At 57.5% G+C, this 17427-nt stretch overlaps 1 protein-coding gene across 7 annotated transcripts in view; it reads left to right on the forward strand.

The window, feature by feature from the left end:
- The window catches only part of OSBP2 (oxysterol binding protein 2), a 155919-nt gene that overhangs the window by 83959 nt on the left and 54533 nt on the right, over nucleotides 1–17427 (forward strand). The window contains exon 1 of one of the 7 annotated variants that reach the window (XM_051826525.2): nucleotides 7046–7139. The exons of the other annotated variants lie outside the window; for them this stretch is intronic. Coding sequence (XP_051682485.2) covers nucleotides 7061–7139 — 79 coding nt within the window. The 5' untranslated portion in view covers nucleotides 7046–7060. Of the gene's footprint in view, nucleotides 1–7045; nucleotides 7140–17427 lie in introns of those variants that run through there. 7 annotated transcript variants of the gene reach the window in all.

Here is a 17427-nt window from a genome sequence, read left to right on the forward strand (position 1 = left end):
CCTCATCCTTCAACTTTTGGGCATTTGGGTTCCCCGCTTGGGCTGTTACGGATAATGGCGCTGTGAATGACTTTGTATAGAAAGATTTTCGCTCCTCCTGAGTTGTTTGCTGTGGGAAGGCCCCCAGGAGTCTGATTGCTTGTTGAGTTAAGGGTCACAGCAGCGTAGTGGCTCCTCAGTGAGCCGTACGATCGCTTTACAGGACGAACATCACCGTGCCCTGTGCCACCAACACCCAGCTGAGCACCTCGGCTTCCCTCCTACCTCGCTGGCCTTAAGCACCAATAGCGAAATACATTTTGTGACCATTTTCATATACTTAAAATCGTCCATTAAAGCTGCTTGCTTTGAGTTGCTTTACTAACCAACAAACAAGAAGGAACATTCTGCAACAGATTTGGATTTTCCATTCCTTTTGTTGTCACTTTCTTAAAAAAATCAGTGAAGACCAAACAAATGGATAGGAACGCCTTAGGAGGCCCAGCCCTCTGATTGTGTGGGGCGGGACTTGTTGCTGAAAGTAGTACTGAGTGAGCAAGGGGTTTCTGGGTTAATAACTGACACAGTAGGTGAATGGGGGCTGAGGAGGGGCCAGTGCCCTCGGACCTGCTGCAGGGACTGACCCCAGCTGCTCACCCTGGCCATCGAAATGCGCAGCTGGGGATGCTAACGGAGCCCCTTGCTCGTTCCAGACTCGGCTCCCAGCAGTGTGGCGTCTGCCTCCTCTGCCGTCTCTAACACGGGTGGGGAACCTTTTATTTTATTCCGCCATGGGCCATTTGGATATCTGTAACATCACTCGCGGGCCATGCAAAATGATCCACTTAAAAATGAGCCTGCTATAGATGTACGGACTTTCTTGTCCTGCCTGTAGTTGCTTCGGCAAGGTCAGACTGAATAATGCCACGGGCCCTGCACAGCCTGCCGGCAGAATGGTCCCCACTCCGGCAACAGCACGGGGCACGGGTGAACAGGGCCAGGCCTCGGCACCATCCCTAGCCCTCCCCTTTTCTCAAACTTGTTTGAATGCACTCTCCCCCCAGGGTGCACTCTCTCCCGTTCCATTTTTCTGATCTAAAATAATCAATGGTCCATTGAAAATTTCCTTCCCAACCTTGGAAGTTTATTGTAATTACCTAGCAACCCATTTTCATCCATGTGGCTCCTGAATTCATTCTTTGGCTTCGGTGCGGAATCCTTTATGAATGAGGTAGACAGGAGCTATCCATGGCTGTGTGACCACTGCAGCTCAGTGGGGTTTTGCTTTTGAGATATCCCCCATGTGCGTGCATCACGGACCCTCGGAAGGCTTTGCTCTCCCAGGCCAATATGGAGAAGGGCAGCGGCCATCTTCCGGGGGAGTCCAGCCCCTCATTAGTAAAGAGCACGAGACCCAGAGCGGGAGCTTCGCATGTTTAGGGGGTAGCCAGCTCAGGTCTGGAAGCCCCCGTTGGATCTTGCTCCCAAGGGGACTCCCGTGAAGGACGGGGCAGGGGCACAGAGGGGACAGGGCTCTGCCAGAGATGGTGGGCGTCAGAGATGCAGCTGGGGGCGCAGCAGTAGGAGCCTTGGGAAGGCAGGAAGGTGGCGAGGTTTGCTAGCCTAGGCCACGTAGGGCTCTCGGGGGGTGACTGAGCTGCTCTTGTCCGTCCACTCACTGATCTAGTCATTCGTGTGCACCTGCCGTGCGCTCGGCCAGGCTGGAGGCTGAGAACAGAGAGGAAAGGCCGCGGTCCCAGCACACACGGAGTCCACCGTCTGCTGTGAGACGCAGACAAGTAGATAGGGATCCAAAGTGGGGTGCTGGGGCCCGGGGAAAGAGAGCCAGGCTTCTCCAGGAGCCCAGAATCAAGGAGATTCACACATGCCGCTATCACGTCCGATGTCCGTGCCTGCACGGCTTTCCCACAGTTGTGAAGACGGCTGGCCGTTGGTCCATTCAGTATTTTGTGTTGGAGCATAGTCTGTTGTTTCTAAGGAGTCTCTCCATGATCTGCCATGAAGTTGATGGACTAAACATTCACCTGCTGTTAGACAATTAGGTTCTTTTAAATTTTTTAAAAATATATTTATTTAATTTATGTGTTTGAAAGTTGGAGACATATCTCTCATCTCCTGGCTCACTCCCTCAAATAACCCGCAACAGGCCAGAGTTAAGAGCCAGGTCTCCCACTTCCGTCCAGGTCTCCCTGGACAGAAGCACTTGGGCCATTGCCTGTTGCCCCCTGGGCACATTAGCAGGAAGCTGGGTCAGAATGGTGGCGAGACTCAGCCCCAGGCCCTCTCCTATGGGACACAGGCACCCCCAGCAGCGGTTTAACCCACTGCGCCAGGAAACACACACCCCCTTTGATGTTTTTAACGTGTTTCCTTGAGAGGCAGAGAAATAGACCTATAGACAGAGACAGCCACTGTTTCACTCCCCGAACGCCTGCAACAGCCGGGGGCGCCAGGCACGCCATCCGGGTCTCCCACATGGGTGGCAGCACCCGTGACTTGACCCATCCCTGCTGCCTCCCAGGGCCCGCGTTAACAGGAAGCTGGAGTCAGCAGCCAGGGCCAGGAGCCAAATCCAGGCTCTCTGGTGTGGGATGCAGGCATCCGCATCAACGTATCAGCCTCTAGGCTGGACACCTGCCCCTGGGCTGCTGCTAGGTCTTGGCAACAAGTAGCACTCCATACAGTGTTCCCGCTGTGTCCTTGTCATGCATCCCATTTGTCATCCTGGAGCACAGCTACTGTGCAGGGCCATGCTGTCCCCAGAGACCTCACACTAGTTTCTGGAGCTGCTGTCAGTGGCTGGCGGATCCATCTCTCTCTCTCAAAGATTTTTATTTATTTATTTGAAAGTCAGAGTTACACAGAGAGAGGAGAGGCAGAGAGAGAGAGAGGTCTTCCATTTGGTGGCTCACTCCCCAATTGGCCACAACGGGCCAAGCTGCGCCAATCCAAAGCCGGGGCCAGGAGTTTCTTCTGGTCTCCCACGTGGGTGCAGAGGCCCAAGGACCTGGGTCATCTTCTACTGCTTTCCCAAGCCATAGCAGAGAGCTGGAATGGAAGTGGAGCAGCCGGGTCTTGAACTGGCGCTCATATGGGATGCTGGCATTTCAGGCCAGGGCGTTAACCCGCTGAGCCACAGCACCGCCCCCTCCCCCTTTCCCCCCTGATGGGGTCACGTCCCTTGTAAGCTGAAAATATCGTACATTGAATATGGCATACATTGAAAATGTCAAGTTAAGAATGTGTTAGGGGACCCGGCGCTGTGGCTCACTTGGTTAATCCTCCACCTGCGGCGCTGGCATCCCATATGGTCACTGGGTTCTAGTCCCAATTGCTCCTTTTCCAGGCCAGCTCTCTGCTGTGGCCCAGGAGGGCAGTGGAGGATGGCCCAAGTCCTTGGGCGCCTGCACCTGCATGGGAGACCAGGATGAAGCACCTGGCTCCTGGCTTCGGATCGGCGTAGCGCCGGCCATGGCGGCCATTTGGGGGGTGAACCAATGGAAGGAAGACCTTTCTTTCTCTCTCTCTCTCTCTCTCTCTCTCTCTGTCTGTAACTCTGTCAAATAAATAAATAAATAATCTTTTTAAAAAATGTGTTTAAGGAATTGAATATTTAGCCTGGTGGTTAAAATACCCCTGTCCCCCTATCAGAGTACCCAAGTTAGATTCCCCGACTCCAGCTGCCGACTCCAGTGTCCTGGTCATGGAGACTGTGGGAAGCAGCAGGTGATGGCTCAGGCCCCTGGGTCCCTGCCTCCCACACAGGAGACCCGGCTTAAATTCCTGGCGGCTGGCTTCAGCCCAGCCCTGGCTGTTGCAAGCATTTTGGGAGTGAACCAATGGATGGGAGCTCTCTCTCCCTCTCTGCCTCCCAAACAAATCAATTAATACTTAAAACAAAAAAAAGGAAAAGGCATTTGCTATAATTAGCCTACTGAACACCCCAACTTAACCAGGTAGCACATTGCCACCTCCCAGGGTTGTAGGAGAGGACTGTGCCACATATCACTTGCCTGGGAAGAGATCCAAATCCCAGATTGAAAGCATGGTTACTACTGAAGGCCGATCAGTTTCGCACCATCGTAAAGTCAGGAACCGCCTCTCTGTAGTTGGGGGTTGTGTGTTGCCTTATGGACAGAGGAGTGAACAGCGTGGACACGAGTCTGACCACCAGAGTTCTATAACAAGTGGAAAGGGGAAGGCGGCCATCCAGGGGGCGCTGTCCCAGCAGCCACCACCCAGGTGGCACAAGAAAGCAAAGTGGTGACCACGGACGTGAGAGGACACGGAGGACTTTGCAGGGAGCAGGATCAGCTTGGCCTGGACGTGGGGCTCGGTAGGAGCTGAGACCCAGGAGTGTAGCCGCCTCCGTGGTTGCCAGCACCGGGCATTTGGGGTGAAAGGACTTCAGTAAGGACTTGGAGTTGGTGCACTTGGGTTTCGGCGGTCTCTGGGAGGGTGACCAAGCACCTGGAGCTGCTCAAGAGATACCCACAATGCACGAGTACAGATGGGCACAGACATGGAACCGGGGGCTCTGCCTTGCGCCCACGAGGTTAGGACAGAAACTGTGCCCAAGCCCCTGGGTAATTCCACCTGGCAGAGCGGCTGGAATGACCCAGGATCATCTCACGCTCGGCTCCCTTGGCCTCCTCCATACTCGGTCAGCTCCGCCTTACGGCTCCCGAGTCTCCTGTAAGGACCAGCTCGCACCCTCTGGCCGCCCGTTCAGCCTGGTTGCGGGTTGTGAAGTCACGGGAGCAGGAACTGGTGGTTTGTGGATGCAACTCCGAGTGTAGAATAATTGGGTAAAAAGGAGAGACGGCGTGGGCGGGTGTTGGCTTTCGCGGGACTGCCTGGTTTTTTTTGTTTGTTTGTTTCGTTTTGTTTTGTTTTTCCTTTACCGTCCTGCCTTCCTCACCAGGTACTTTGGCTCCTAGCATCTCAGTCTCCAGCCACGAGCCGGGCGTGGCTCCAGTGAGGACGGTGCTCAGCTCCTCTTCCCGCCCCTTCCCCAACCTCTCAGAGTCGGAAAGATCCCTGCAGCCCCCAGTTCCCAGTTCCCATAATATGACACACACGGCGTCTGGTTTAAATACCCTGCGTTGGACTTAACACTTGCACGTGGGAATCCTTTGAAAACATCGTTTGTTTATGTTTCTGAACACTTTCCCAAAACGTTCCGAACACGGCTCCAATTTCCCCCCATTTTTTCCTCTGGGATCCTGGGGAACTTAGGAAGCCCCAGAGCCCAGGGCTCTGTGCCAAGGGAGCAGCAACTCCCCGGGGCCCTGGCTGGTGCTCTCCTACCAGACACAGGTGCATCAGCCGCTGCCCCAGGCCAGTGTCCAGCGTCCAGCCTGGGACCCCGGGCGAGTCCCTTTGTCTTAGCGCCTGTCCACTCTCCTGTGAGAGACGGTGTTGGTGGCGCCTGCCGCCCGAGGCTTCTCTAGGAGGATTAAATGAGGGAAACGCAGGTAAAGCACACGGGGCCCAGGACTTGGTGTTTGGTCACCCAGCGGTGACAGTGCAATGGTACCACTGTGTTGCTCTGCATTTCATAACCAGAAAACTTAAGGACAATCACACTTGCCTGCTATTCCCAGGCTGGTTAACCCAACGCTACGGCGAAAGATTCATCCTCTAGGCGGAAGACATGGTTTGGAGTCGGTGAGCCGGGGCCACCTGCCCCGAGCCTATTAGATGCTTACTCAGGGGCTTGCTTGCTTGTGTATTTGGAAAAATCGTTGGTGGAAAGGGCTTCAGTCCCATAAATTGCACCTGCTACACCCCCATGACGGATCTAGCTTCCTGTGAGGTGTCAGTGTTAGTGGAGCTGTGTTAGGCACAGGAGCAGTGGCAAAACCCAGGCCCAGGCCCCAGAGGCTGCACCAGGCATCCATGGTGCCGAGGGAGGCGGGGGCCAGGCCGAGGCATGGGCACAGACAGACTGTGCCTGGCGGGGACTGTGTTTAAGCCAGGGCGACCCCAAGTGCATCCAGAGGAAGTCCATCCGAGGGAGCAGTGGACAGGAATGGGACCGGTGAGCAGTGTGAGGGGGGGACCTGCTCGGTGACCTTGGACTTGTTTCTAAGACTCCCTGGGCAGGAGGAAGGTGTGGGGGGCTGAGAGGGGCAGGAGCTGTGGGCCCCCTGGCTGTGTTTGATGGGGGCAGCCCTCAGGCTGTGCTGACCAAGTGGATGCGCATCTAAGGAGCAGAGGAGGCAGGGGCGACCCCCCAGGCGTCTGGGTCATGCACATGGGGTGGGGTGGGGATGGCACTAGCTGAGGGTTGGAGGAGGGAGGAAGGGTGTGGGCACAGGTCCCAAGGGGCTTCTGGGAGTTTCCATGTGGACAGCTGGGGAAGCTGTGTTCAGAGAGGTGTGGGCGGAAGTAGGTGTCGGTGCCCAGCAGCTTGCAGCCAGCATGGCACCAGCGCCAACGGCTCCCTGGGGCCCTGGCCTGTTGCCTTCCTTCCAGCGGGCAGCCAGGTGGCCCGACACAGGTGCAGCCGCCTTGGCGGGGTCAGAAGGCGGTCAGGACTCAGGGATGCCCTCCCTCCCCGATGGTCCGAAATTCCCACCCAGCCCCAGGACCATCCCCACCACCCACGCACCCCTGGGCTCTTAAGGACGTCCTCACCCTCTGAGATGAAGCCACGCGGAGCCTGCTGCTGCAGGGGGCGGCACCTGCGCTCCGGTGTTCGCATTGCAAGCTGACGTCAGGACGGGGAGCCCGGGATGCCCGAAGGGTCGCACGGGCGAGGGGGCGGCTGGGGCCGCATACCCTGGCTGCTGGGGGCGAGAAGGGGGGAGCCGCGTGGCCGCTCGCGCTCGACTGGGCTCGGCCCAGCCCCCGCGGCGCCGATGGGGTTAAGCGGCCCGGGCACCGGGCAGGCGGCAGTGGTGCATTGTGGTAACGCGGCGCCGGGACCCGCGCGCGTCCGCCTCCGCCGCCTCCGCCGGGCGGCCCGCCGAGCTGCGCGCGCCTCCGTGCAAGCCCCCCGGGCCCCGGCGCCATGTAGCGTCCGGCCGCCCGGGAGGCCGGCCCCGCCGCGGGGATGAAGGGACGCGGCTGCTGGGAGACGGCTTCCGTGCGCTCCTTCTGCAGCTCCGGCTGCCTGAATAAATTTAAGAAGGGTTAGTGCTGCCGGCCTCCGCCCGCAAGAGGCCCCGCTGCATGCTCGGTCCACGCGAGCTTTCGATGTCACTGCCTCGCGGCGTGCGGGAGCCTTGGGGGAACCCCTGCTCCCGCACCCCGCCGGCGCGCGCTCCGCACTCGCTCTGCTTTTGCGCACGGGGCGCGCTGGAGAGAGGGGGCTGCGGCTAGAGAGGCGTCCTCTGCGGAGAGGAAACCAAATACAATCTCGAGCTTTCTGGAAAGAAGGGGGACGTGGCGGACGGCGCTTAATCCACTCATCCCCCTCTTCCTTCCCCCGGAGCCCCGGTAGAATGATGGCTTTCAGCTGGCCCCGGTGGGGTGGGGGGACACCCGTGGTGTCAGCTGGGGTCAGCGCAAGACCCTTCCCGGAGGGCCGCCTGGGTTTGAGCCCTGAGAACGCTGCCCCGCCCCGCTGCACCACCACCACCACCCCCAGGATCCTGAGTGACCCCTGGGGGTGTGCAGGTGCACAGGTCCCAGAGCGCTTCCCACCACCCATGGGGGGTCCGGGCTCCGGCTGAGGTTTAAGCTTTGCAGTTGTTCTTGTCTGCAAGGCTTGCAACCTTGCTTCTGCGTGAGTGAAACCAGCTGTGCTAACCTTGATGCGCGTTTTCTGGGTTCATTTGGAACTCTGCGCGGTGGGGGGGGGGGGGGGATTAGGATCCTTTAACCCTGAAAGACACAGGGAGCAGTTAATTTTCCCCTAACATAAATTCATGAGAAACAGCTCCTTTAAGAAACCCAACTCCCTCTGATCAGCAGCAAAACCTTGTAATGACACTGCACCTGCTGAGTTAGTCCTGCTACTGGCTTCTTCAGGCCCTGGCTCCTGGCAGAGTCCCCCACCCCAGAGTCGCAGGCTGCAAGCCACAGCTGGGGGGGCGGGGGGGGGTCAGGTTTATGCAAATTCTTCCGGAAAACTCCAGTCTGAATTCAGTCCCAGGGCCTTGGCAATCCTGGACATTTGGGAGTTGATTTCATGAGGAACTCACCCTGCAGCCTCACCTTGTAGAGTCTTTTGAAGAAACTTGAGGTGAGTTTTGTCTAGTCTGTGTTTTCGAGGGGGAGTTGGAGGCTCGGTCTGCATTTCCAGGTTTTGTTTTGGATGTGACGTCATTGCCAAAGCGGTGATGTTCCGTGGGCAGCGTGTAAGTGGCGTCTCTGTGCTTTCTCTGGATGGGTTTTATCCTGAGAGTGGACTGTGGAGTAACAGGAAAATCGGTATCAGGTGTTAAGGGGTTTTCTTGGTTGCCATTGTCTGAAAATTCTGCTGACGTGGGGCCAGACGTCCACCTGTGTTCTGCAGGGTTCTGGCAGGAGTGCTCACTGCTGTCCAGAGACTTGGGTGAGACCTGAGCTACTTACCTGGGGAAGGGCCATGCCACACCCTCCTGGGCCAGTGTCCGGCTGTGCCGTGTGTGTGTTGTTTGCATGTTCACGCGCATGCCCCACCGTGCTCGGAGACAGGCCCTGGAGCAGAGCTTACTGCACCAGGGGCAGGAGGAAGTCCAGGGGCCAATGCCATGGTCAAGAGCAGCCAGGACCCAGCCTCGGAGAAGAGTGTCCCCTCAGGTGCCCTGTGAGGAGGAGGGCCTCGGGCAGCCAGAATACAGTTTGCAAGATCAGCTTTTCTTGTCTCTATTTTATTTTTTTGACAGGCAGAGTTAGTGAGAGAGAGACAGAGAGAAAGGTCTTCCTTCCGTTGGTTCACCCCCCAAATGGGCACTATGGCCAGTGTGTTGTGGCCGGCGTGTTGTGCCGATCTGAAGCCAGGAGCCAGGTGCTTCCTCCTGGTCTCCCATGCGGGTGCAGGGCCCAAGCACTTGGGCCATCCTCCACTGCCTTCCCGGGCCACAGCAGAGAGCTAGACTGGAAGAGGAGCAACTGGGACAGAATCTGGCGCCCCAACCGGGACTAGAACCCGGGGTGCCAGCGCTGCAGGCAGAGGATTAGCCTAGTGAGCTGCGGTGCCAGCCTCTCTCTCTTTTTAAAAAAATCTTATTTGAGAGACAGAGTGGAAGCTTCCACCTGCTGGTTCACTCCCCAGACACTTGCAGTGGCCAGGACGGGGTTGGGGCCAGGCCCTGCAGGAGGTGGGGAGCTCCATCCAGATCTCCCATTCGGTCAGCAAGAAACCCAGCTACCAGACCCATCCCCACTGCCTCCCCCAGGGTCTGTATTAGTGGGAAGCTGGAATCAGACATCAAATAAACCCAGATACTGTGGCAGGGAATCCAAGTGTCTTTTTTATTTTGTTTGACAGGCAGAGTTAGACAGTGAGAGAGAGAGACAGAGAGAAAGGTCTTCCTTCCATTGGTTCACCCCCCAAATGGCTGCCACAGCCGGTGCTATGTCGATCCGAAGCCAGGAGCCAGGTGCTTGCTCCTGGTCTCCCATGTGGGTGCAGTCAGGCACTTGGGCCATCCTCCACTGCACTCCCGGGCCACATCAGAGAGCTGGACTGGAAGAGGAGCAACTGGGACTAGAACCTGGTGCCCATATGGGATGCCAGTGCCGCAAGTGGAGGATTAACCAAGTGAGCCACAGCGCCAGCCCCCAAGTGTCTTAATGTTTTAACTGCTAGGCTAAACTCCTGCTTCAGATATCCCAGTTTTTAAATGATGTCCCCCCACCAAAAACAAACAAAAAAACCACTGTGCATGGCCAGCTAGAACATTCCTGCAGAGAACACTGCCTTGCTGCCTAGGGTGAGGAAGGAGGGAAGTGGTGCAGGGGGCTGCAGGAGGCCTGGTTAGCGCCCAGCCCGGGGAGCTGGGAGCCTCCTGGCACTTCAAGCTGCAAGGGCGTGGGGTCCTCTTCCCCTGTGTGCCAGCCAGAGGCTGGCCGCCTCCTGCAGAAACACTGAAGGCCACCGAGACGAGGGTTGGCTGCAGACAAGTTGCCTTTGGGAATGGGTCCCAGTGGAGTTGCCTTGAGGTTTGCTGGCTGCCCCCACCCCAGTGGAGGTGGAGGGGGCGGTGGCTGAGGCCCAGGGGGTGACTGTCTCAGGAAAGGGACAGCATCGGGCTTCATAGGCTGCAACTCTGCCACCAGCCTGAGCAACCTGGGGAGAACCCCAGCTGCTTCCCCACCCTTGTGGACAAGGGGAGGAGCCTGGGTGGTACTTTGGCAGGCTGCTCGGTCTTAGGGTTAGGGTGAACCCCAACTTCCTCTTCTGAAAGATGGCATCAGGGGCCCAGTGTTGTGGCACAGCGAGTTAAGCTGCCTCCTGCGACTCCGGCATCCCATATGGGCGTGGGCTCGAGTCCCGGCTGCTGCTCCACTTCTGATCCGGCTCCCTGCTAATGCGCCTGGAAGAGCAATGGAAGATGGCCTAAGTGCTTGGGCCCCTGCCACCCCCATGGGAGACCTTAGATGGCCCAGCCCTGGCAGTTGCAGTCACTGGGGGAGTGAACCAGTCAAATGACTTTCTGTGTGTGTGTGCGCGTGTGAGCGCCCGCCCAGTCCTGCCTCCCCACTCTGTCCTCCAGGCCTAGTGCCCCTGCCCCCCCACCAATCTTCACTCAGAGCCATCTCTGCAGGCCCTAGCTCATCCTAGCTCATCCGGAAGCTCCCCTCCCCACCACCCAAGGCCGAAGAGGGTCCCTCCCTCCAACCTTGGCTGCAGCCCCCTCAGCAGTGGACCTGGGTGGTTTGATAGGAAATCTCGCCCGGGTCCAGGGCTGTCAGCTGCCAGAGGTAGAGGGAGGCCTTCATGGGTACCTGTAAGGTACCCGCCCCGCCCCCACCCCAGCCTGCACCTGTAGGTATCTGCCCCTCCCCCAGCACCCGGCACTTCCGCCTGATTGATGTTCCGCAGGCAACCCACCGGGTTTGCAGTGCATGGAGGGCAGGGCCGTGGGAGGCCAGGAGGCAAGGAGCATTCTCAGCTAAATGCAGGAGGAAACAGGAAGCCCTTGACACGCAGAAGGGGGCTCCGTCCCTGGTGACAGTGAGGTCAGGACCGGCTGTGCCATTGTACAGACGAGGTAACTGAGGCTCGGGGGCAGAGCCTGCACACCCAGCCCTGGCCACGTGTCGGCGAATGGCTGCTCAGGGGCAAGGGAGGGCTGTGGACCTGCCATCCGCTGGACTCCCAAGAGGCCTGGCCTGGGTGGAGGCCCCGGGGGGAGGGGCTGGGGCAGAAGGTGGGAGCCGGGGGACATGGAACGTGCGGAGCTGGGGGGATTTCTCGTCGCTGGTGGGAGGCTGGGTGCCAGGGGCCGTTTGAGGTGCACCAGTGCTTTTGAGACAAAGAGCAAGCAGGTGACAAAAGGAAGCAGGGTTCAGTCTTTCCTGTGGAGCCAGCGCCGTGTCTCAGTCTGTGCCAGAAGTTGTGTGGAGCCCATGGCGGGCCAGGAGCTCCTGCCAGTGGGCGGTGAGGGGAGGCTGGGCGGGGAGAGCGCCCCCTGCAGGCAGGTGACCCAGGGGTGCATGGGGCAGGTTGCGTGCCCACTGGGGGTGCCATGTGCATGGGGGCATTGCTGTGGGTCGGGGAGGGAGAGCTCGAGGCAGAAGGAGGGGTGGAGCAGGAGAGCTGGGCAGAGCAGGTGCCTGATTGCTCGGGGCTGGCTGCGCAGAAGCCGCCTTGTGTCTGTCCCAGCCCTGGACCCCTGGACCCCTGGACCATAAGTGGACCACTGTGCATGCTGTGAGGGCATGCAGAGGAAACAGGGTAGCGATCAGGCGCAAGACAGAGGACAGGGGCTGCTCCAGGGCCCAGCATGCCTGTGGGCAAGGGGCCTCATCACTGGGGGTGACAAGGCTGTGATGGGCCCTGGGCTGCCCCAGCTAGGCAGCCTGGGCTCTGTTGCCACTGGTGGCCCCCAAGAGTCTGGGGACTTATTAGCATCACAGATCCACTTGGAGCCTTGCAAAAATCAGAAAAGGAGACCCCCCACCCCACCCCCACCCCCACCCCCACCCCCACGCCTGCCTCAAAATCTTTTCCTCCCAGTCACCCTAGAGGTGCTGCAGGACACGGATTTGCCAGAACAATGCTTGCCTTCCGTTTACTGGATGCGTGTTGCAATAGCAAATCTACGGCGTCGGTTGTGACTGCTGCCCCTTAGGGTTGTGCAGTGCACAACTTGATCAACCATATGTGACAACTCTGTTAACGACAGGAACATTTACCAGGAACTATGTTGGTGGCCCTGAAGATAACACAATGACTTCTGTTGCAAAGAGAGAGGTGTGTGTGTGTGTTGGGGGGTGCTGCCCAGGTGCCCAGGCCAAGACAGATGACCCCATCATAGGCCAGTGTGGGAGCAGGGTTTGGAGGGGCCCTGGAAGGCTGATGGGAGTGGGGTGGGGTCTTAGTGGAGCCAGTGAAATGGAGACAGGGGCCTCTGGGCTGCCATAGTAGAAGGGGCAGCTGGAGTCTGGCCTCGTGGGGTCGAGCTGGAGCCTGGAAGCCCCTCCCGACTGGGCAGTGTGCACCGCGTCTCCCCTGGCATCATCGGGGAGCAGCACCGGGGCAGGGCACCGCCCACGCAGACCCCACTCATCGTCCCAGTTTGCCAGCGAAGCGCCGGTCAGCCCGGGCCAGCAGCAGCAGCGTCCAAGCACACAGATGGGCGACGCAGGACAGCTGCCATGACAAGCCCCAGGCTGCCAAAGACGCATTTCCTGTTACGTCGTGCCTGACTCGTGACGCACGTCGTCAGAAACAGCAGCTGCTCACGCCCTGGGCAGGGGCTCGGGGACGGAGCCCCAGCTGGACAGCGGCTTTGGGCTGCCCTCTGCATCCTGGCCCGGAGCGGCTCTAGGAGGGGGCAGGTTAGAGGACAGCGCCTCTCCGGATGGGTTGACTGACAGCCGGTCAGGGCCAGGCACGCGGGGCAAGGGCCGGTGGGGTGCCTCCTTCCACCTTGGGATATTTTTACAGTGAGACCCACCCACACACAGAGCATGTCCCCAGCTCATATCCCACAGGGCAGCCGCTCCCCTGCCTGGAGAGATCTGCTTCCTAAGCCCCCTCCCCACCTGCCCCCCAGCCCCGGGCCCATCCTCCGCACGCTGGATGTTCATCGCAGGGTTTCAGGGTCACTTCCATCAAGGCAGCAATTCCATGTGGTCAAGGTCATGGCGTCTCCGTCGCGCCACTCTCCCTCGTGTCGCTGTTTCGGGCCCCGCTTTTTGGCTGCTATTGCCCCTTTATGCAAATGTCCTTTCTCTATATTGCTGGGGTTTCTTTCTTTCTTTCTTTCTTTCTTTCTTTCTTTCTTTCTTTCTTTCTTTCTTTCTTTCTTTCTTTCTTTCTTTCTTTTTTAAGATGTGTTTATTTATTTGAAAGTCAGAGTTACATAGAGGAGAGGCAGAGAGAGAGAGAGAGAGACAGACAGACAGAGACATTTTCCATCCGCTGGTTCACTCCCCAATTGGCTGCAACAGCCGGAGCTGCATCAACCCAAAGCCAAGAGCTTCTTCCTGGTCTCCCACGCGGGTGCAGGGGCCCAAGGCCCCATCCTCTACTGCTTTCCCAGGTCATAGCAGAGAGCTATCAGAAAGTGGAGCAGCCGGGACTCGAACCAGCGTGCCAGGGTGTTTTAATGCTCCCATTCTCACGCTGCTCTACGTGGGTAAGCATTTTGCCACCTTATCACAGGCTTAGTGATGTGTCTGCGGAGTGGCTGGGAGGACACCTTTTCCTTCTGTCAGGCTTTTGGTTTCTGCCCGGATTGTCACGGGAGCCACACGGTGGCCTGAGTACCCTGGTGCCGTGCACGATGTATTTCACCTGTGTTTCTTGTCGGGACAAGCTCTCAACAGAGCGACTGCCAGGTTCAAGGGTGCGAATGCTTCCTCCCGGCACCCCAGCCCCCACCATCTAGAGGCTGCCAGGGGCGAGTGTGGCAACTGCTTTCCAAAGCCTCCCTCGTCTGACTTGCGTGATGCTGAGCCTGTTGCCGTCAGGCGTAACATCACGCCTGGTTAATGTTTCCCCCTGCATCTTACAAGCCCACAAGGACAACCTGTTGGCCCCAGATGGCTTCTTTATAGTGGCCCTCGTGTGGCTTGTTTTACTGTGCTTGTGTGGAAACCCAAAGGGAAGCTTTGGAAATGGAGCAGGTGTGTGTGTGTGTGTGTGTGCACGCGTGCGCTGCTCTGATCGGTGACACAGGACAGCCCCTGGGCTGGGCACCCTCCCCCACGTCTCCTCGATCCCGGCATGCTCTGACCCCACCCTGACTCTTAGCCTCCCTGTCCTCCTCTGCCTCCTTTGGCCGAGCCGAGCGGGTGAGCGGGCAGCATCGCGCTGGCCTGGGGCACCGTGTGCTTTCTCACCTTTGCACCGCCAGCTCCTGCCTTCCCCCTGTGGACCCCTCTGCCCTTGTGCCCTTCTCCTTATCAGCCTGAGGCTGGGTGGAGCTGGGGGTGTGAGTGGCAGTGGACCTGTGCTTAGCCAGCCGTGCCCCAGGTAGTCTCCCCACCCCTAGACAGCCGGAGTCCTGGCGTTAACTTTGCAAGGGGCCTCGGAAACCTGGCAGCGTTCTGCATGGACCACGTGGGTGTCCGTAGAGGGAAGGGCCGAAGACCCCTGGTGTGTGCAGCAGGAGCTGCACTTCGGAAGTGTCTCGCATAAACTGCATGGTCTTTGGAGCTTTCCGCACGGGCTCTTGGCTTGATTTAGTGCTTATTCTCCTGGGAAATGCGGCCTCACACTCCCCACCCCCCTCCGTCGGGAAGGTGTTGATGGAAGACTTCTCACGTTGAATGCAGAAGGGTTATGATGCACGCATGAAGGAGAATCGTGTAGATGAGCAATCCCAGACTGTTACAGGCAGCTGGGACCTTAGTGCTGACTTACCTGGTCCCTGGGGTACAGACAGGGAGACTGAGGCCTGGAAGCACACGGTTCTGCTGGTGGGAAGCCACAGGACCACGAGAACCTGCTAGAGGAAAAGATTAGAGGGCACAACCCCAAATCATTGCCATTTGGTGGTTTAAGTACTTTTTACTTATTTTTAATTTTTACCTATTTGAAAGGCAATAAGGCGGGGGGAGGGGGGATCTGGTTTACTCTCCAGATGCCTGAGACAGCTGGAGCTGGGCCACAGTTAGGAGCCAGGGGCCCAAGTCCTTGAGCCATCACCTGTTGTCCCCCCAGGCAGCTGGAATGGAGTGAAACTGGGACCCAAATCCAGGCACACTGATATGGGATGTGCGTTTCCCAAGCAGCATCATTTTTTAAAAAGACTTATTTATTTGAAAGGCAGGGTTATAGAGAGGCAGAGGCAGGAGAAAGAGAGAGAGAGAGAGAGAGACAGACAGACAGACAGACTTCCATCTGCTATTCACTCCCCAGATGGCCACAATGGTTGGAGCTGCACTGATCCAAAGCCAGGAGCCAGGAGCTTCTCCCAGGTCTCCCATGCAGGTGCAGGGGCCCAAGGACCTGTACCATCTTCTGCTTTCCCAGGCCACAGCATAGAGCTGGATCAGAAGTGGAGCAGCCAGGACTCGAACCAGTGCCCATATGGGATGCCAGCACTGCAGGCAGCGGCTTTACCTGCTATGCCATGGCACCGGCCCCGCTAAGCAGCATCTTTTTTTTTTCTTTATTTTTTTGACAGGCAGAGTGGACAGTGAGAGAGAGAGAGAGAGAGACAGAGACAGAGAGAAAGGTCTTCCTTTGCCGTTGGTTCACCCTCCAATGGCCGCCACGGCCAGCACGCTGCCGCCGGTGCACCATGATGATCCGAAGCCAGGAGCCAGGTGCTTCTCCTGGTCTCCCATGGGGTGCAGGGCCCAAGCACCTGGGCCATCCTCCACTGCACTCCTGGGCCACAGCAGAGAGCTGGCCTGGAAGAGGGGCAACCAGGACAGAATCCGGCGCCCCGACCGGGACTAGAACCCGGTGTGCTGGCACCGCAGGCGGAGGATTAGCCTAGTGAGCTGCGGCGCCGGCCGCTAAGCAGCATCTTAACCACTGTGCCAAACGCCCACCTCGGTTAAAATAATTTTTGGCATTTTCCCTCTGATTGTCAAGATAATTCATGTTCATTGTAGAAAATTCAGTAGAAAAGTAAGCATTTAGGAGAAAATAGAAAAACGCCTCACATATTGCCCAGAGATCACCACGTGTGACATAAATGACACAGGCAGCGTTCCCATACATGGAGAGCCCGTGCCCCTTGTCCACACGTGTGCTCAGTCTCAGTCCTGGACTTGTACTGCCCCGCACCCCAGCTAGTTGGAGGTCTCTTCTCTCAACTTTCTCGAGACAGAATCTGCCGGTTCCTGCACTCATTGTAAGAAATGGACTCGGGCCGGCGCCATGGCTCAACAGGCTAATCCTCCGCCTGCGGTGCGGGCACACCAGGTTCTAGTCCCGGTCAGGGCACCGGATTCTGTCCCGGTTGCCCCTCTTCCAGGCCAGCTCTCTGCTGTGGCCAGGGAGTGCAGTGGAGGATGGCCCAAGTGCTTGGGCCCTGCACCCCATGGGAGACCAGGAGAAGCACCTGGCTCCTGGCTTCGGATCATCGTGGTGCACCGGCGGCAGCGCGCTGGCTATGGCGGCCATTGGAGGGTGAACCAACGGCAAAGGAAGACCTTTCTCTCTGTCTCTCTCTTTCACTGTCCACTCTGCTTGTCAAAAAAAAAGGGGGGGGGGACTCGGACCCGGCCCTAGGCTGACCACACACCTGCGCCAGGATTTGATGGCATTTTAAACCGTGTTGAGAGTTAAGATGGCACCTCGATACTGAACGGGCACGGCTTTGATTCCCAGGGACTTCTCCCGTCTCTTAGTTGGGAGCCTCTGGCAGACCTGTGCTTCCTCTGCTATGAGCTGGTTCCGTCTGGAGTCGCACCTGCACCACATTGATGCGATTGTTGGAGGCTGAAGGTGTGTTTTCTGGACTAGGGCAGAGCTTTCCTTACTGGTGTGTGGTTTTTCCCAACACTTTATTACCAAAAGTTTCAAACATAGAGAAATGTCAAAAGACTTGTATAGGCGGTCTTTATAAGGTTCACGGATAACACAGATTGTGAAAAAACTATGCATGGGTTTTAAAATTGTTTAGCACCAAGATAAACTCAGCCTTTAATTCCATTTTCCCATTTACTTTATTGAGGTGACCTCATATAGTCACCACCTGTATACCCAACACCTAGATTCTACCTTTAACATTTTACTATATTTACTTATCAGCTACTTATCCTCTTGTCAACACTTCTATCCATTAGTCTAATTTAAAACAATTTTTTAAAATTATTTTTGTTTGAGAGGCAAGAGAGAGAGTTTTCATTTGCTGATTT

The sequence above is a fragment of the Oryctolagus cuniculus genome, chromosome 21, assembly GCF_964237555.1.
Source record: "Oryctolagus cuniculus chromosome 21, mOryCun1.1, whole genome shotgun sequence".
NCBI classification, from domain to species: Eukaryota; Metazoa; Chordata; class Mammalia; order Lagomorpha; family Leporidae; genus Oryctolagus; species Oryctolagus cuniculus.